Source organism: Chanos chanos, chromosome 8 (genome assembly GCF_902362185.1).
Source record: "Chanos chanos chromosome 8, fChaCha1.1, whole genome shotgun sequence".
Lineage (NCBI taxonomy): Eukaryota > Metazoa > Chordata > Actinopteri > Gonorynchiformes > Chanidae > Chanos > Chanos chanos.
In genome coordinates, this window is record NC_044502.1 from 3,013,236 (window position 1) to 3,033,980 (window position 20,745).

At 43.6% G+C, this 20,745-nt stretch overlaps 1 protein-coding gene across 1 annotated transcript; it reads left to right on the forward strand.

The window, feature by feature from the left end:
• The first annotated feature begins 17,161 nt into the window (after positions 1–17,161).
• On the forward strand, positions 17,162–18,214 carry LOC115818902 (E3 ubiquitin-protein ligase TRIM63). The gene has a single exon (XM_075353597.1). The coding sequence runs from the start codon at positions 17,162–17,164 to the stop codon at positions 18,212–18,214; it is 1,053 nt and encodes a 350-aa protein (XP_075209712.1).
• Positions 18,215–20,745: the final 2,531 nt, after the last annotated feature.

Sequence of the window (20,745 nt, forward strand, 5' to 3'; positions counted from 1 at the left end):
AGACTGAGTACAACTACACGGCATGAAAACTTGAATGAGACAGACAGGGAGAGAGAGAGAGAGAGAGAGGGAGAGAGAGAGAGGGAGAGGGAGAGGGAGAGAGAGAGACAGAGAGAGAGAGGGAGAGGGAGAGAGACAGGGAGAGAGAGAGAGAGAGAGAGAGAGAGGGAGAGGGAGTGGGGGGGGGTGAACTGCATTCCCATCCGTGCATGTTTCTCTTCATACGGGGGTGCAGAAGCACCGTTTGAAAAAAATAAAAAAGAGAGCGTGTTCCACAAAACAAGTCGCAGCGGTTCGCTCTGACCAAAAACGCGGCTGTGTTCGCCTTTCATCCACTTGACTGAAAACTCTTGAACATCGCCTTTCATCCACCTGTGAGGTTGAGGAGCAGTGAGGACATGATGTCTGTAGAGAGATGTGGTATGACCGAAACACAACCGTTTTCAAAACGCCTTGAACGGAACGACTTTACAGCGTTTGTTCCGCCACTGTCTCATACGTTTAAACGAGATGCTTCCCAACATGTGAGCTCAAGCTTTTTATCGTTTTACGACAACGCGACTGCATCGCTCGTGAAAACATGCCGCATGACCGTTAAAAACACGTTCAGACTCGACAATAAATTGATGTGGGTACGAAAGCTTTCGTATTTTCCATCAAAAAAATCGAAACAGTGTTGGATTACATAAAAATTGCTCAGACCGCTATAGACTAAATGCCTCTTCAACCGAATGGTTTCCTTCTGGTAAACAGCCTTCCTGGCATTGTTCACTTTATCACACTCCCCAGATGCTAAACGTCAAGGCCCCTTCTCAGCACTGGAATGTCTATCTGCTGGAACTCGACAGACTGTGTGCTGAATCTGTGCATTTGAGCTAACAGAAGTCATATTTAGGGAATTCAAGGCAAGGTTTAAGGCAAATTTGAAGTCAAAGTTTACATCGTAGTGAAACACAGAACTACACACAGGACTATGTTGGATATTGTCTTTGGCAGTCTCTGTGAAACTCTTTAAGGTCTTAAAAAAAAAAAACAAGGTAAATTTGCCTCTTAACGTGAATGGCTATATGCTTTGACTCCGACTGGCTGTCCCATTTGAAAAGTGTGCGTGTTTTTTGGAGGGGAGTGCATGTCCAGACCAGACGGGAGGTCGTGACACTGCATTAAAAGCTATGATCGTCATATATGATACACATGGAGGAAAATGAAAACTACAGTATTTACATCCTGGTGAGCCACTCACGTGAGACGTCAACTAATCCAGCTGTGTCCGGATATCCCCTAAACACCCCCTAACTCTCCCACCTCACATAGAGAAAGAGAAAGAGACAGGGAGGGAGAGACAGAGAGAGAGAGAGAGAGCGAGCGAGAGCACTGACAAAGTGACTGGTGGGTTTGTGATTGAGTGCGAATCTTTCACCCGCTGACTGATTTACAAAGAACTCTCCCAAAATTCCCAAACCAAGGAGCTAATCTCCCTGGAATGAGCTGGCACGAGAATCATAGGCGCTTCCATAAGAACAAACATGAAAAACAAATGCTCGTTTTCCACAAGTCTATTTTTGCCATTCGATATCTCAGATTCAATCTTGTTTTCCTGTTAATTGAGTGCTCCATATGATTAGTGGTGAAAGGGACCGTGGAAATGATATTAAATTCTTATTCGTAATTAGTCTGATAAGCACGCATGACATTTTCCTCCACATACGTGCAATTGCAATGAAATCACCCGTGGATCCCATTAACTATCGGCCACTTTGTGTGTGTGTGTGTGTGTGTGTGTGTGGGCGGGTGAGAGTGTGTGTGTGTGTGTGTGCGCGTGTGCACATTTTGTAAGGCGTTTTGAGCCAAATGAAGAAGAATGAAAAATCCAAGGAAAAAAAAAAAACCCAAAAAACAAAAAATAACAAAAAGCTATATCTTTGGCTTTTCCCATAACCGTTCCCACCCTCTCAGTCAGTCAATGCACTGACATCAGCCACACTGTTCGCTTGCTTTCACTTTAAAGCATCAAAAACAATGGTAAAAGCTATCGTTAAAGCCATTCTAACAGGGGGTTTTTCCCAGACAAACAACACTTACTCTTTCTTTTGTAAAGCACACAACTTCACCTATGCTGAAAGAAGTTCTTAGCTAGCTGTTATGATACAGAGCTATGACGTGGTTGCTATGGTGTCCAGAGCTCCTTTGAAATTGCGCTGCATTTTGTCTGGTACTTTCCCATCAGACCTGAATGTGGCGTTTATATATAATTCACAGTCTTTGATCTTAGATTGTGGATAATTTCACTATTTTTTTCTATAAGGAAAGTCATTTCCGAAGTCGGTAATTCTTGTGATCACAACCATGATTAAACGGTTATTTTTCCGAGCCCAATGCTGAATGACCCCCCCCCCCCCAACACACACACACACACACACACACACACAGACATACACACTCACACTAATCTGTTATCACCGCTCTGTAATTAATAACATTTTGCTAATGGGGTCTTGCTAGTGCCCATTCATAACTGTCCAACGAACACACCGCACCTTGCGGCATTTTGCGCCTATAAAAAGCTCTTACTTCAGGCCATGCAAACCTAATTCATCATTACATCCTTACTCTCTCTCTCTCTCTCTCGCTCTCTCTCTCTCACACACACAAACACGTACTGACTTACTTTACTCTCCTGGTACTGGAACCTGATACGCTAGCACGTTGGCTAAAACAACATCTAGCGCCGCTAGAACCGATCGCCTGCATACCAGGGGGCTAATCCTAACCACAGTAGTCATTCATGTAACTGACACCTTCTTTACTAATGATGCCATTAAACTCACTCTCTCTCTCTCTCTCTCTCTCTCTCTCTCTCTCTCTCTCACACACACACACACACTCCCACACTCCACAGCACTCAGTCAAATCACACTGACAGTTCCAGGCGAAGTAACAAAACTGTACATTAGAGGTGGGAAATGGTTCCACAGAAATTTTTCCCTTGACACCTGCCCTCTCCTCATTTCCACCACCAAATGTCATTAACCAAACTAAAAAAAAACAAACCAAAAAAAAACAGTCGAAGGCACTTCCGTGAACTCTGAGCTGTATCTCATATATTTATTTAAAAAGTTAACTTGTCCAACTCATCTGAGGAATGCTGTAAGAGTGAAAGGTCTGCTGCGTATATCTCTCAAAATCTCCAAATCTTGATGTTAAGTGTCGTACTGGCGGCTGCCGTGACTGGCTGAATCGCAGACCATTGTAACACCACAACGGCACAGACGCCAAAGGCGGGATTCGAGTCGGCACGGTTGTCACTTTACGGTATTCAGTCCCGATTCCTCATTCACCTTTCTGACGTCCCCTTGGGCAGACCCTATGCTCTTCTCCCTATGGGAGAGCTCGTTTGAACAATACTCAGTGGGTGCCCCCCCCCCTTAAGTAAAACAGAACCTGGGTCAAAGCCAAAGTGTCCGTCATAGTTTACTTCGCTGACTGCTTCTTTAAAGGGGTAAATCCTGTACCTACAATATTTTCTAATTATATCTGCAAATAGAACTACCCCTCTCCCCTTAAAAAATTCTACAAATTTAAGCCACAACATGCAACATTATATTGTTTGCGTCGTTATAGTAACAGTTATATGCAGCCTGGTGTCTTTGACCTGTCGCTTATTACCATTCTACCACAAGAACGCAATGGAGGCAAATAATCCTAGATACATAACACATAACTGTCATACAAATATTTTAGCGTGGCGCCAACGATTAGGTAAATCTGACCAATACAGCAAGGTTGCATTTTTACTAAATACAAGACGTAGGCTATGGCGCGAGTATAAAGTTCGGCTAATGCAAATATACTCACGTGTTGACATGAAAAATGATTAGTTTTGTTGGCACAGAGCCATTTAATCAAGTAGATATTCTTCACAGACATGCTTTGCTTGCGGCTTTCTTCATATTTATATGCAAATAATTAGAATACCAGAAAATGTACAACGATTCAGATAAGTCTTTTTTTTTCTTTTTGAGGAAATGAATAGGCACGGCCCTCCAATTATAGCACTCCACCGTTATCGTCATTATACAATTATAGCTAACGTAACATACTGTGACCTTCAGGGAGACGGCTCAGAATTCAAGCCAAAACCACTATGAAATGTCCGTGAGACGCGAGAAGCCGTCCAGCGGTGATTTACGACTGGCACGCTTCCAGATCGCCTCGAACGAGGGATTGAACTTCTGCCGTGGTGGTTACCAAGACGATATTTCACTTCCTGTGTTAAATTGGACCAGTCTCTCATCAAGCGCTTATCAGAGAAATTGGCAAAATTAGAAAAGCGCTATCAAGGGTGAGAGAAAACATAACGTTCTCCCCCATGTATTCTACCAGACAGTGTGTCTAACCTCTGTTTCCTTTTGGACGTTTATTTTGAAAAAGAGCATATCGAATTGAAAAGAGAAGGCCACCAGAATTCGGAATTACAGGAGTAATATTTTACGCACGTTGCCTAATGTGAGTTCTCAAGAGTATGAGTAAAAATGTGCCGTCAGGAGTGAAATGCAGACAGAAGAAAAAATATGGTGCAGTACAGAGTAGACAACTTTTTTTTTTTTTTTCTTTTTTTTCCCCTCCAAATATACAAAATGCCTACGGCTGCCTTGAATTTTGATTTCAGCGACATTTGTAAAACATTCGTTCGCATTCTTCACCATTTTGCGCGGGGAGAAAACAGTATTCGCGTTGGTCAGAAACATGTGAAACCGCTCTCTGGCGTTCCCCTCCTCAGCTTGGGGCTCAGTTAATTTTCAGGGAAGGAGGGTCAGCGTTCACATTTCCTTCCATTTATTATCAGCGTGGACATGGTTTGATTGGGGCGTAATTTATGTGCGATGGACTCCGTGCTCGGACTTTGACTTCATTAACCTGGCTTCTCTCCGAGGGCACCATTAAAAAACACAACTCAGGTCTGCCCGACGCACCAGCCCAGTTAGGTTATCCTGTCTCTGCTTATCGCAAACCACCTGCGACGGGACGCGGATCTCCAGATCCCACGATACCGGGAGAGAAATATGCGCACCAGAAGAGGCTCAAAGTGGGTCGGCCGCCTTGGAGGGAATTTCCAGATCAAAAGACAAGAGAAATTCTGATCAAAAGAAATGCGTAAATCCTCCTCCCCTCTCCTGATCATTTATTAGTTTAATGACCAAACAAATGGAGTAAAACACATAATTCCTTAATAATACAAAACACATTCTTTCAACTTTGAAAAAAAGAAAACGTGTTTACGCCAGCACATAAGCTAAAAATCAGTTTGGTTTCTGGGATAAATAAACAGTCTCATTGCTCTGTCTTTGTCTTGTGTCTTGTGCCTTGTTCTCTCTCTCTCTCTCTCTCTCTCTCTCTCTCTCTCTCTGTGTCTCTCTGGTAGGTAGAGTAATTAATCTGTGGTAGGTGGACAAACAAAGTGACACCGTAGTTCCAAGCAAATTTAAACTGTGTTTCATCAAAATAGAGGAAACAGTTAAACTGCTGGAACTCATATGTCAACCGCCACTGTAGACGGGAAACAGGGACCTTATGTTCCAATTTAAGTACATCTGTATGCTTCTTTTTTTTGCCAATCTAATTTCCAGACGGTTCTATTTTTGTGGTTTTGAAACACCACTGATGCACAATAGCAAGCAAGCAAGCTTAGGCGACTTCATAAAAAAAACCCCAACAACAACACACACACACAGCAGTAAAACACTTTAGGAAAACACTTGGAAAGCACAAGCGCATGGCTTTGGAATTCACATTTAAGTCTAGCCGCCGTCAGAGGAAAAGAATCGTCACTTTTTTAGGGGCTTGGAGTGCGACTAGCAGCGTGGCTCAAAGCTCAGGAAGGGAGAGGACTTCGACAGGCGTCTGTTTGTTCGCATCCTCGGCCTCTGATGGCAGAACCTGGGTCGCATTGTTCAGGAGATTGCAATCAGCGAGCACTTAAAGCAGGAGTCTATTACAGCGGTTTTAAAAAAAGCGGGTTCTTTCCTTGCAATTAAATTTAAACATCGCTGCAGACCTTGTGTCTGCCGCACCCCCCCCCCCCCCCCCCCAAATATTTCAAAGCCATAACGAAGACGGACAAAAGAGATACTTCAAACGGGAACATCTTGAAGAACGCTCGTAACGTGTCAGTTTTAGATTGCGGCTTCATTAATCTTAAATCAATTTTCTTTGACTTTGACGTCAGTTTAATTATGCCGGTGTTGACCTCGCTGTATACAGTCTATAATGTTACAAATCAGCCAAGTTAAAAAGAAACCTCAGAGCAGGTGTTATTAAAGCTTTACGAGAGATTTGTCGAACAAAAGGGAATAAACTGTTTTACGTTTGTGCTGTTAAATTGCTCAGAGCCATGGCCCGATGTTCTGGATTTGTTTCAGTGAAGCTCATAATTGAAGCTGATTTAACAACTTTTAAATCTGACCCCCAGAACATGTCTCAGGAATCAAGAAAAGCTCAGTTTTACGTAATGTCGTCTGCTTACTGTGAGAATGAAACATATGTTAATAGCACACTTTCAGTCGCGCTGTACCGAAACAGTTGCTAGTTCAGTTCAGCTCAGTTTAACAGAAAAGCATTTCTTTTATAACAAATTTCGCATGCTTTTGAATGGTCTTATCTCAATAGCACAAAGGGGAGTTTAAGATATTTAAGGGTGCTGTCAAGCTTCTTTCTTTCTTTCTTTTTTTCTTTCTTTTTGTTTGTCTGCCTGCCTGCCTGTCTGTCTTTCTTAAATAAACTATTTCCGTTGCAAACTGAACTCCTCCGTTCTTCTTGCACGCCCCAGCTCTCTTTATTACCACTGGAATAGCTAAGGCCACAATTTGTTTTACTGTTATATTTTTTCTTATGGATTTTCCGGTGAATCTTAAAAGCTCACTCTTTTATGGTCTTATGTAGGCAGGACACTTTAATGATATATTTTTAGTTTATTAGTTTAGAGAGATAAACGGTTTAATACTCTGTAAGTGACAGATGAATCACGGTTTCAACACGTGAACTGTTTGCGCTCGCGGGTTCATTAAAAAACAAAACAAAACAAAACAAAAGAACAACGTTGATAAATGGAGAAAGACAAGGAAGTCCCTTTGCTATTTTTAGTGTAAGTCTTCATGGGGTAGGCCTACAACGGCCAGAGAAACCTCTGCCACACTGTTTGATCTTTTTGACAGTGCTAATAAGAGGTGTTTGTCGGAGTGCTCCCTGAAAAGAGGGGGGCCAAGCGCGGAGATGGTATCGTTTGAATGGCGTCATCGTTGGCTTGGACTATTCTTTTTAAAAACAGCATCCCACTGACTCTCCCTCTGAGCTGAAAGCACTGGACTTACAGCCTTGTCCAAGAGACAAAAGAAAAGTAAATAAATGACAGAGAGAGAGCGAGAGAGAGAGAGAGAGAGAGAGAATAACATGAACATCTCATACCTGTTTTGAAAAGTTGCAGAAAGTTGGGTCGGCTCCAGATTTTAGCAGAAAACGGCTGTTGTTTTAATATTTCTCGTTTGTGCCTCATGCCATCGGGGAAAGGACCTGACCAGGGTAAAGCAACACGAAATGTAGACTTAAAAACGGAGGCTCTTTTTATGTTTTCTGTTTCTTTTTCTTTTTTTTTCAACAAAAGGCCAGATCGTAAAGCTCTCCCTCAGAGAGCAGGGGGCACATAACCGTGTGACAGCCATGGGAAAGTTAGCAAAATTACACGTTTTCACTTCAAGGTCTTTATTTACTCAGTATAAAGTTCTTTGTTGCCCCAAACAACTCATTGTCTCTCTTTTCTTTTTAAGTGATACAACTGGATCACATTCACATTTCCCCCAAGTTTTTCGTATTTAAACACTGATGCAGACACCTTTTAGTTCTCCAAAGTACCTCCATCCCAAGCACTGCTGCTCGGCTCTGGTATCACTCCGCTTAACGAAAACGGAAGCAGAGATGCACCACAAAAGCACTCTGCTATTTGGCCATTTGCAATTTCCTTAGCAGCTGGTCTCCAAACGTTTCCACTGTAAGCAAACAAACTCCGAATACTATTTGGTCGGTACAGTCTCAGACTTTCCGCTTTTAATCGTCATGGAAACATAGAGTAAATAATAGTACACGCCCAAAGACACGGATGTACTGAATGCAGCTGATTCGCAGCTATCTGTCCCTATTATACATAAATGATACTTTTTGTCCGGTCGAAAATTCATCTTAATGAAGTCATTCAATATTAACAAAACACACGTAACTTATGAATTTCACAGTTTGACAGTGTAGCATTTATCTGGGTAAGTAGCGAGAGTTTTAATTTATTTGACTGTTTAGCCCCTTGCACGTTGATTTTTGGATGTCACAAAATCTAGTCACTAGGACATATATAGCATTGTTTGTTTATGCTCCATGAAATCTGTGAATTCTGTACCTATGTTTAACTTTTTGTATACCGGGGTGGTCAGATGTGGTCACACATTTGCTGTAAATTTAGAGGGTTCCAGAATGAACACTCCAAAAAAAAAGGAAAAAAAAGGGAGAATCTGACGTGTTTTCTCTGAAGAGATGAGGCCTGGCCACAGAAAGCTCATTCACAGCGAGACAACTGAACCCCTGTTTTACACTGACCTCATAAAAAAAAAACAACACACGCGGTCACTGTCTGTCACTGGTCCATACCTCAGTGGATCAACATTGCCTCTAAACTTGTAAAAAAAAAAAAAAAATCTTGATGTGGCACCAAGGCCCTAAATGTCAAGTTTTCATTTAGCTGCATTTTTTTCACGGCCCCGTGAGCAAACCCTAAAACGGCTGCAGGGTCTCTTTGATTCACAGCGCAAATAAATCTGGGGAACAATGCCTAAAACCCGAGGGCCAATCGGATGGAATCAGCTCTGACTTCGCGCAGTGTGTACACTCTTGCGTAAGCATATAACTCTCTCTCCCCCCTCTCAGACTTTTAGTATTTAAGCCCGGCTGAGCAAAGCTAGAACCCCTGAGAACTAGCATTAGGCCTGGCATACGCAAACATCACTTTTATTTACATGTCTGACTTGTTTGGGGAATAATGCCATTAACCCAGGAGACTGCATGCTTGAGTAATCCTTTGTTTACCCATGGTGGGTCTCTCCTCAGTTAAATAGGGAGGTAGACACTGCAGTAATCTTAGCTTAATCTGGTCCCCTCTCTTCCTGTTTGCTGTGACAGTTTTTTCCCCTTGCTCATTAGTGCATGATATGTTAAGGAGACCCCCCCCCCCCCCCCCACTCTCTTTCTCATTAGTTTATGTAGTATTGCTCGATGGGCGATGAGGATAATGCTTTAAGTTCATCATCTGCTGAAGAAAAACGCCAAGCACAAATCATGTTCCCAGCGAGTAAAACACCTCCAGTGACCGAAATATTGTAAACTGACTGACGCAAGTGCTCTCAGCTCTCAGACAAATACATTTGAGTGGTGATGAGTGGTTTTGGCTGGACTACTTTCAAACTACAATTTAGATGTGCTTTAATGGAGCCAAAGCAGTGTCTGCTGGCAAAACATCTGCAGCTAAACGTTTTGGATATTTATTTTAAAGTTAATTATATGTGTTCTCTGGAGAAATTGCAGTTGCTTTCTCTCCATACAAACAGTTCATTTCAGGCACTATTTTTACACGGGCTTTACATTCTCACCGACAGTAGTTATTAAAAATGATTGACACTTCATTAAAAACCAGTGTATACCCTGTTCGTCCTTTATCAGGACTATATTTATCATATATATATATATGACTATGGAATGATGTAACGATTTGGCCCGGTGGAGTCCCATGTGCCTGAATCAGGGTCAAGGGTCACGGAAGCTGCCTCGTCGTGACCTGCGGGAGAGACATCGGAGCTCTGTCTCTCTCCAGGTCACCCAGGGAAGTGGTACAGGAGCAGACGAAACCCAAACCGTATTCCACACGCTCAGGCTTCCTCCTCTGGCCGCGCAGCAGTCGAACCTAAATGGAATTCCGCTGGGAATTCTTCTCTTATTGTCCTTGCCAGTAAACCCCCCACCCCCCCTTTTTTTTCTCCCTTTCTTTGGGTAGAAAACCTTCCAGTTTGAAGAAATAAACAATGAAAACTTCGACGAACTCCCTCTGAGATCAAAGTTTCCATTTCACTGCATTGAGTGTCAGTCGTGTTTAGGTTACATACGCCTGCTGGCGCGGATCTGGCGCCGTTCGCTGCTGTATCGATCCAAAACGGTTTCATTTTTATGGTGTTTTCCTGGACCGGCTTTATCGTGCAGTGTTTAGTCTTTTGTTTGAGTTAACCGAACTGAGTTTTTATTATAGTTTGGGTTGATGCTCACATATGGCTTGCAGCTTTACATGCAGAGAATTAAGTCCATAGGCGCTTTTGTCATTGCTGAAGGAAGCCTGGGTGGTGTCCAGAATGGATGACAAGCATTCAGGGTCTTGAATTCGCTGCGGTTGATGACTGCATCTTATGTACAACTTTCACTCTGGGGGTGGGGGCACTGAGTCAAGGCTAGTCCTCACAGTACAGAGCGGTGTAATACACTTGGTTAATATACTGTCCCCACAATGCAAAGGTGTGTAATACACTTGGTTAATATACTGTCCCCACAATGCAAAGGTGTGTAATATGCTTGGTTAATATACTGTCCCGACAATGCAAAGGTGTGTAATATGCTTGGTTAATATACTGTCCCGACAATGCAAAGGTGTGTAATACACTTGGTTAATATACTATCCCCACAATGCAAAGGTGTGTAATACACTTGGTTAATATACTGTCCCGACAATGCAAAGGTGTGTAATACACTTGGTTAATATACTATCCCCACAATGCAAAGCTTTGTAATACACTTGGTTAATACACTGTCCCCACAATGCAAAGGTGAGTAATACACTTGGTTAAGTGTGTTGTCCTCAAAGTGCAGACCTGTGTAACACACCCTGTTGTGGTACTGTCCTAACAGTGCAGAGATGAGTCTTACTTCTGGGATTCACAGTTCAAAGGCAGATCCACACTTGTGGATTTCAGCTAAGGGTCTAAGTGAACACCGTTACCTGTATTGTTTTGGGGTGGGTGTTGCAGACCAGAGTCACTCCCCTTCTTATTGCCTGTCGATGGCCAGTGATTGTCAGGTGTAAAAGTACTTGCGGGGACCACTTTGTGAATTTCATTAAACTCAAGTGTGTGAGAGCAGAATGGTAATGGGAGTTCACTGAAAACAGACAGTACAATAGTTAGGACACATGGTGGCCTCATACACTTGGACTGCAGTGGCTGTCATGTGAGGTGAGGATCATGGGTAATTGAACATTCCAAACTGAGAGAAGAAAAAAAAAATTAAAATCCCATTAACGACACCGTAAAAGATAAGTCACGCTGCTGCAAATTTTTTTGTTGTTGTTGCACTGTTCCGTGAACTTTCTGCTTCCTTCAGAGTTAAGAGTTCTTTTTTTTTTTTTTTGTAAAGCCAACCGGGAACCTTGTGCCTTGTATTTGACTTAATGGGCTGTAGGAAGAATGATTCTTCTCTTTGCGTGATTTATGGAGTGTGTAGATACGGTCAGTGAGTAGACCCCCCCACAACCCACCCCCCACCCCCCTCCATTCCTGCCCCAACACCCACTTTCCTCCTCACCGCAGCGCTCAGAGATGTGGGTTTTCACTCAGGTGAATCAAGAAAACACAGGGCCTCTAATTAATTAAAAAAAAAATTTCAGAGAATTTTTTTTCTAACTGTTGACCTGAGGGGGTCGTGAGTGATCCTGGAGCGTGGTACAAAGACCGAAACAGGACCAGTCACGACCTGAATCCCTGACACAGAGAATGAACCTTGCCAAGGAGATATTGTTTCCGTGAAGACTTTATTATTTTTGTTTTATTTATCTCTTAGAAATCACCTCCCTCAGTGAGCGCTGACAGGATTTAGCTTGCCAAAAAATGAACCTTTCCTTTGTTTGAGAAATTTATATTAAAGACTAAAAAAATGCCATTAATTCATTTAATTTATCATACATTATTATTCTGTAAAAATGAGAAAAGACATGAAATGAAGATCGGCAGTCAGCAAGGCTATATTTCTTCTTTTCTTTTTTCTCTTTATGTGCATGTATGCAGCAGTGGTGATCCTTATTAGGAGTAAAACTCAAACTGTGTTCACTGTGGTTCTGTCTTCCGCTGGCCGACCCAGTGCGCTGCTTCTCAGATGATTACCCAAACATATATATACACACGTGAACTAACAAACACATGCACGCGTGAACATACAAACACATACACGGGCTCACGCACTCAAACACACACACACACACACAAACAAACATGCACACAGTTTCCTAGCTCGTCAGCATTTGCACTAAACTGTCCTCTGTTGAAGGATCACCACAGTACTGGGAGTGGTGCTTTAACTGGTGCACGAGAGGTCATTTTTAGGGTTACTGAAGTTGTGAGGAATCCGTGCGTTGTGTGGTGACCGCGTTAGGACTCATTCTGTCTCCACAGAAAAGGGAAGATAAAAACTCCCATACCACCTCATCATCAGATCATTATGCAAAACTTTTTTTATTTCTCTCTTTCTACCAACCTTCTGACCCCAGTTTACATCCTGTCTCACAGTCGGTATGTTCCCTGTCATTCTAAGATTACTTAATGAGTGATTTGGGTGGGGGGGGGGGGGCTAGTTCCATTTGTTTCAGCTCTAGAAGATTAATAGATAGTAGTCATTAAAAAGGTCGTGTTTCATAAAACTTTGTGCGCTATGAGTGGACTGATTAGGTTTGTTTTATCTGGCTCTACCAACTAATAGTACCCGCTGACTTTTGCTTCCTGTGTTTTAGTCCAAAGGGGGACGTGAATATTCCTGTACTGTGTTCCTCCAAGTGTGGGAAATTGACATTTGTACATGAACACCAACCAAGAGAAAGAGAGCGAGAGAGAGAGAGAGTGGGGGGTGGGGGGGGGGGGGCACTGAGAGGGTACAATGCACAATAATCTATTTTAAGGATTTGACACCATCCAGAAACAAAATAAATAAAGTTAAACAGAGTGTTGGCAGCAGGGATGCCGTCTGGAGAGAGAGAGAGAGGAGAGGGCACAGACGGGCCATGTCTTTTCCACAAACCGCAGAACAGTTCACGGCACGAGAGGGACTCTCTAGAGCGTGGCAGTAACCCAGTTCACCAGTCTAGTCTGTGGCAGTCACAGTATTGTGTTGGGTATACCCAGAAGCACAATGGAACACTATTGTAGGAGAAATAAGGAACCGAGAGATGGTTCCATCGATATTGACTGTGCTGGCACCAGGCAGGAAACACACATTCATGTCATTTGTCTTTGATTGTGACGGCAACGCAAACAACCGTCGGCCAATGATCCGTTATCGCTCCGCCATCCCCCCCCCCCCTCTCCGCTCTTCAGGAAACATGTTCATTGGACAAGTCAACAAATGATGCGTGTAAACTTCAGAGGGCGTTGGCCGTCAAGAGCAAGGGAAGGGTCAGTCACATATTGTTTGTTTGGTGGACCTTGACGTACTTGAGAACAAAAGTGTTGAGATCGGGATGGGGGGGGGGGGGGGCGAAAGGCGGGGGTTGGGGGGATGAGGGTGGACTTTTTTGACACGAGAAGCTGAAAACAAAACGCTTTGACCTCTATCTCTCGGCATTGTGTAAGCGCTTAGTCTTTTCTCAAGTCTTTTACCGCGCTCTCTGGTCTCACGTTCTTTTCTCTCTCTGTCTCTCCCTCTCTTACTCCATCTCACGTCCCCTGGATCTGGCTAGCCTTGGCAGAGGCCCTCGTTGATTCTATTGGCTGCTGAACCAGACCATGCCTTGGCCATGCACACAGCGCATCACCTACAGATCGTGCTGTTGCTCTATGGGAGGCCGGGCTCCAGATTAACGTGGGTGGCCCGAGTTCACTCGCCAAAACCAACGGGGGTGGGGTGGGGTGGGGCGGGTGTGAGTTTGGAGCAGAACTGTGATATTCCTGATTGAAATCTACACCTCAGAAAGACCCTTATCCAGCAGTGTCCAGGTCATTCACATCTATTTGAGGTTCACTTTTGGCTTCTCTGTGGTTTACCATTAGCTCTTCATCATCATTTAAATGAATCTGATGCAGAAATCCAAAATGAACCGACTGTAGTGGTTTAATTGTTGAAGTGGAACAAAACAGTCACTTTTAAAAACAAATGATACAGCTAGTTAGCATGCATTTGAGTAAAGAGGACAATATTATCATGTCTAACAAGAAAAATAAGCAGCAGGTCAGGATTGTTGTGCACAGTGGGTTTTGTAAACAGTCTGATGCAAACCTGATTCACGCTGGCTTTGCGTGCAAAGGGAAGGAGGCAGGAATGTAAATATGAGATGATCTCTGAAAATCCACTGATTGTGAAGGCGACAGGACATCTGAAGATAAAATTAGTATGGTCTGCCATCTAGTGTACAGTCTGTGTAGGTGCAAATTGAATGACGCACCTAACCACTTACTGAATGTAGGGATAAAGATCAAATCAATAAAATAAATAAATAATTGTGAAAAGAGATGATGGTTCATGATAGATACATGATCTCTGCTAATCGAAATACATACTTAACTTGTAACCTTAAAAATTTCCATGAAATTTTCATTGCTCGGATTCATGCCAACAGGGCGGCGTAAGGGTGCGTAAGATGGCTGGTACAGCATTAAAAGATCCAGCGGAATCATCTAGAAATAAACATGTTTTGAGGAGAAAAATCCCAACATGGATGATAACAGCGTCGATATTTTTCAGGGTTTTATTCTTGGCGAGACCTCCGAGTGAAGTGACAGGGCTTGCGATTCGATACGGCACCTGACATTTAAAACTTCTTTCGGCCCGTCGCATCCATCGACCTCCAGGAACGTTCTGGTTCTCTGAAAACACAAGCGGTATACGTATATATTCCTCAAATTCCCCCTCCCACGCCAATTCAAAGAGCCTGCACATCTTTCGACAGCTTGTTTTGGGCAGCCACGTTCTTCTGTTGTGTAACTTACCCTTTAAAATCAGATCAGCGTGGTAGGGGTCATACTTGTTTATATTTACATCGGTGGGCAGCAGAGGGGGGTGTGTGGGTGATAAATCAGTCAGAATGCCTGGTCCGCTTCGTAATTCATAGGCAGAATCTCTGCTGAACTTAAAGCTGACTGCTATTAAGGCTTCTGAATAAACAGCATCTAATTATTAGACCGGTATAGCTCTGTTTTAGACCTAAACATAGAGTTGTTCATATGAACATATACACATGATTTTTTTTTAAAAAATGTGTTCACATACCACCTGTGCTTATTATATATATTGATAGAGTTATTTAGAGTTATTTTACACACACACACACACACACACACACATACATACATATGACAGAATTCAACACATGCTCTGTAGATGTATTGAATTGAATTCTTTCATGATTGTCGGAATGTTTTCATAACATGTAGACAGATAATAAAATAATAGTCCCATGAAATAATTTATTGATTCTATGGTCTTTCATTTTCATTTTCATTTTCATTTGGTCTTTCATTTTCATTTCATTCTATGGTTTGCATTTCATTGGCTTTGTACCTGTACTCTGCACAATGACAATAAAGTTGAATTTAATCTAATAATCTAAAAATATTGCCGCATGCCACCTGTAACAGCCACAGGTTGATTTTACATTTTATTGTAATTTTATTATAATTTTTTTTTCTTTTTCTCTATTTCAGTCTTGTATTTGACGTTGAATTTGGTGACCACGTGTATACTATTATGCAGCATTTGGTTGTGATTAATATCAATCTAATTTTGTTTGTCTTTGTTCCCCTTTTGTAACCGTTTTTTCCCCGCTAACCTTCGAGAAGGTTGGTCAGTGGCAGCCCCCTTGTGACTGCACATATCTGCCCTCATTGAACTCATGTCAAAACAACATGCAAGATCATGTTGTTTTCCTCACCCACGTGGAGCCCAGTTTTTTTTTCCGTCTGGACACCCTGCACCTGACCAGACATCCTCCCCGCATGTTTAGACACATCCTTCAGCCATTCCGACCCACAACTCTCTCTGCTCGGCACCTGTTATTTTGGAACAGTCACTACCGAGAGGCACAATGAGCGCTTTGAATTTTCGGGGGGAAAAAATTGCCTAAGTTGCTGCTGAGGTTCTCAGTGGAGCGGCGGTGGAGGGAGGTCTGCGCGGCCCAGGGACAACACATGGCAGATTGTTTACAAAGCATCATGATGCAAGAGTTAAGCAACAACAAGAACCAGGAATGGGGAGGGTGGCAGATGGAGGTGGGGGGGGGGGGGGGGGGGTCTTGTCCCGCCAGGACGTCATCCGCGATGTCTGGTTTTGTAACCCCTTACCCACGCTCTTCTGCCACTAGGAAGTTCTAGAGCTGTTTAGATGGGCGGAACTGTTGAGAAGAGGCCAGAGTGGAACCCATTGTGCGTACGCTGGGAGGGAACAGTGTCGGAGACATATCTGTGTGTTGGACAACTTTTGCATAGAATAAAGTTTGACCTTGAACTCTTCAAAGGGCATAAAATGATTGGGGATAATTCAAAACAAAACAAAACAACAACAATGATGTAAACAAGACAGTTGAGTGGCACTTCACACAACAACGTATTGGTCAATTGCCAAGCCTCGTGTGTCTGTGCGTGTCTTCCACAGTCACGCGGGGGGGGGTCGGGTGTTTGGGGTGGGAGGGGGCTGCTTGTTTAGTTTCGTCTGGTGGATGTGTTCCATTGCTTTTTTTCTCTCTCACAGATGGAGAGCAGAGGCTGGGTTTGGGGGTGGTGAGGTGGGATGGCTGTTGTTGCTAAGTTTGGCATGTGACTTGCCTGTAAGGGAGGCTGCTTGGTTTTCTCCGAATTGAGCTTTACAAACAAGGTGAAGGGGAGGAACCCTTTCTCAGCCGCCACTCCTATCAAATGTCACTGCCTCCCACCCTGGTATAAAAAGGCAGGGTAGCCGGCTACCCCCGGCAGAACAAAATAAAACCCGAGGAAAGACAGCAGCAACACGACAGAAGACCTTCCGATTTAAAAAAAAGAAAGAAAAGAAAATTACGCGTTGTCAAGAGACAGACAACTAGGGATATAAGGACTTCTTTTTTACCTCAAAGACAGACATGGACATCCAGACAGGTCAGATAGTACGGGCTCCAAGCCCCATGGAGAGCCTGGAGAAGCAGCTGAGTTGCCCCATCTGCCTGGACATGTTCACCAAACCCGTGGTGATCCTACCCTGCCAACACAACCTGTGCCGCAGTTGCGCCAACGACCTCTATGACTCCCGCAACCCCTACCACTTCTCTGGCGGCATCTTCCGTTGCCCCACATGTCGCTTTGAGGTTGTGCTGGACCGCCACGGTGTCTACGGCCTCCAGAGGAACCTTTTGGTGGAGAACATCATCGACATCTACAAACAGCAACTGGAGAACAGCGGTGGAGGTGGATCAGAACCTCCCCTGAAGGCCAAAGACACCAAGGAACCCATGTGTCCAGAGCATGAGGATGAGAGAATCAATATCTATTGTGTGACCTGCCAGATCCCTACCTGCTCCATGTGCAAAGTCTTCGGGCAACACAAAGACTGCGAGGTGTCCACTCTGGAGAGCGTCTACCAGGCCCAGAAGGCGGAACTGAGCGCCGCAGTCGAGCTTCTGGTTGCCGGGAACAGCTGCTTGCAGGCCATGGTGGCCCAGATGGACGACACCTGCAAGAGCGTGGAGGAAAACAGCCAGGTGCAGAAACAGAAGCTGAGCGAGAAGTTCGATCTCCTCTACGCCATCCTGGAGGAACGCAAGGCCCAGCTCCTGGAGCAGATCGCGCTCGAGCAGGATGAGAAAGTGGCTGTGCTACGCTCCCTCATCCAGCAGTACACGGAGCAACTGGAGGCCAGCACAAAACTAATGGACACTGCCAACCAGAGCATGGATAAAAGCGGCGTTGCCGAGTTCCTGGTCAGCGCCAAGAAGCTCATCGCCGAGGCCAAGGAAGTGGCCAAGAACTCCAACTTACAGAGGCCCGAGCCGGGATTCGAGAGGATGGACCACTTCACGCTGGTCACCGAAGAAGTCGAGGCCGTCATTGCCAAGATGGACTTTGGGATGAGAGATGATGATGATGATGTTGAGGAGGAGGAAGAGGAAGAGGAGGAAGAAGAAGAGGAGGAAGAGTAAAAGAAAAAGTGATCAGAAATGAACTTTTTAGGAAGATGAACTTTGTTTGAGACAAAGACTTGAGTGTTTTTTTGGGGAAAAGTTAGAAATAGAATGGAGAGATAAGAAACGAAATACAACTCCTCCTCCCCCCATTGTTGGGGAGAACAGTATAGCTGCTTTAAAGGAGAAACTGTGAGCAGTGGAATGTGCAATCTTTAAAAAGCAGTCTTTTTTTTTACACTGATGAAATGCACCATTTGTATTGACTTTTCCACTTGACTTTTATACTTTTGTATTTTTACGGATGTTTATATTTAAGTATTTTTGATATGTCTAGTGTTAGATGATGTTGAGGCTTACACTTGAATATTTCAGAGTTGCATTGTTTAATCATTCAAAGTCAACGCTAGATTTGTTAGCTGTAGAATACAGCTTTGCATATTTAGAGTGTGCAATACGTGTCTATCTAAATGTTTGAAAATAAAACTGTTTGAATACTTGAAATGCTTCAGAATGCACTTGACTGTTGCCAAAAAAAAATTGTATTTTCATTGGATAATTCAGTGAAAATAAAGTTCCAAACAAAACCAACTGACTCCCGACTGCTCTCTGCTACACCTTGAGCTTTGAGATTTCGTGGTTACCGACCCCAAAAGAAAAAGAAAAAGCTTTTCTGTTTTTAAAAATCGCTTTTTAATTTGGGTGGTCAGTTCGGAGCTCAGCTCTAACTTACTGTTGTGCAGTTTAGCTGAGGAGGTCAGCTATTTTTACAGAGTGAGAATGACAGAAGCCGTGGCACTCCAGGAATAGCCACTCTGCTCAGCTAGCCTCATGTTTCCAACCCTGAACCCCCCCCCCCCCCCCCCCCCCCCCCCCTCCAAAAAAAACCCCTGTCCACCCTAACGTCCTCCTGACAATTACAGCTGCCCCATTGGCATACCTTCCAGAATTATGGGCGAGAGGTCAAAGCGAATGCCGATGTTAGCTGCAAAACACAGGTGGAAACACAGTTGCTAAGGCCCATAGCATAACACACAACAACCAAGCCTCCATGGACAGCACCGGACCGAGACTGTTCCATATCTTTCTCTGGATGTCAGTGGAGCGGACGGTTGGTGACCTCATTGGAAAGTATTCAAAGACAGCACAAAAGCAACAACAGATCTACTGGTCATACGTTATGATACGTGTTCCTGGTGGGTGTGTTCTTACATAATACATTTTAACATACATATTTTTAAAACACGAAAGAAGCAAAAAAAGCAAAAAAAGCCAGTGATTATGGTGAACACGACTACTCTGTTATTATGATTTTGATTAATAATTATTTGAAGTCAACAAGACCCACAAGTAGAGAAAGGTTTAATAGTTTCTTGATATCATGGTAGCTGAATAGCGTCGTAAGTGCATTCTAACACTGCATACACTGGGAACACTTTATATGAATCAGGCCTTTTGAGGTTTGATTGTATTACCACAAAATCTTTTCAGGTCCTGAGACTCTGTGGCTGAAACAACGTCTGACTTACTGTAAGGGCGCGAGAGCTCTGCCAAAGCTCGGCCATCACTGTCAGCTTTCCACCCTCTGTCTCTTGTGGTAAGTGCTTAACGGGCTAATTTAGGCTGCAGCTCGACAGGAGCCGCTTATTAAAAAAAACAAAAAAAAACCTAACATAGCAAGGGCTCTTCAAAAGACATGTCTGAAAAATGCTGTAAACTTGCCAAGTCTTTCTCTCTCTCTCTCTCTCTCTCTCTCTCTCTCTCTCTCCCTGCCTGTCTCTCTCTCGCTCTCCTTCTCTGTCTGTCTGTCTCTCCTTGCCTGTCTCTCTCTCTCTCTCTCTCTCTAGACTATGGAGCAGATAATGTTCACTGAAATAAAAGGACATGAAGGGCCAAATGACTTAGCTGTAGTTCATTATTTTTCCACATCTGACTCATGTTTTTCTCTGAACATAATTCAGAGGAAATTAAAACTCCTTTAATCTTGGCAAAAGTCCTCAATCTTGGTAAAGCCCCCCCCACCCCCCACCCCCCGCCACCTCCTCCCCTAAGCAGTGCAACAGGAGAACAGATGCTAGTCCAGCGGCACAGAAACATTAGTTCATATGTCATATCCCGGGTGGTGCTTATTCCGCATGGACACAACTGTCAGTATTCACAGGTGGGAAACCGGCAGGGACCCAAAAGTTTCCCTGTCGCTGCTGTAGCGACTTCCACCGGTTGGTCATGGGTGTTAGATTGGTGGTGGACAGTGCTGGAGAGAATAGCGTGAACCCCCAAGCAAGCTACGCCTCGCCAGGAGAGTCTAGCTCCATAAATCCAACTGCAAACCATCATATTGGAAATAATGTTGGAAAATGTTGGAGTTGGAAAACTGTATTATGGACAAAAACTATACTATAATGTACATGCTGAAACTATATCATTCACTCGTGTTAGACTGACTGGAACAGATCAGGCAGACTGTGAATGTGGACGGATTGCATTTAATTTACTTGAACAAATAGCATTGGTTGAACAAACACAAACTGAGTTAAACTGAAGAGGAT

Excerpts from the sequence above, each read along its gene's own strand:
- LOC115818902 (XM_075353597.1), top strand. The coding sequence starts at position 17,162 with ATGGACATCCAGACAGGTCAGATAGTACGGGCTCCAAGCCCCATGGAG.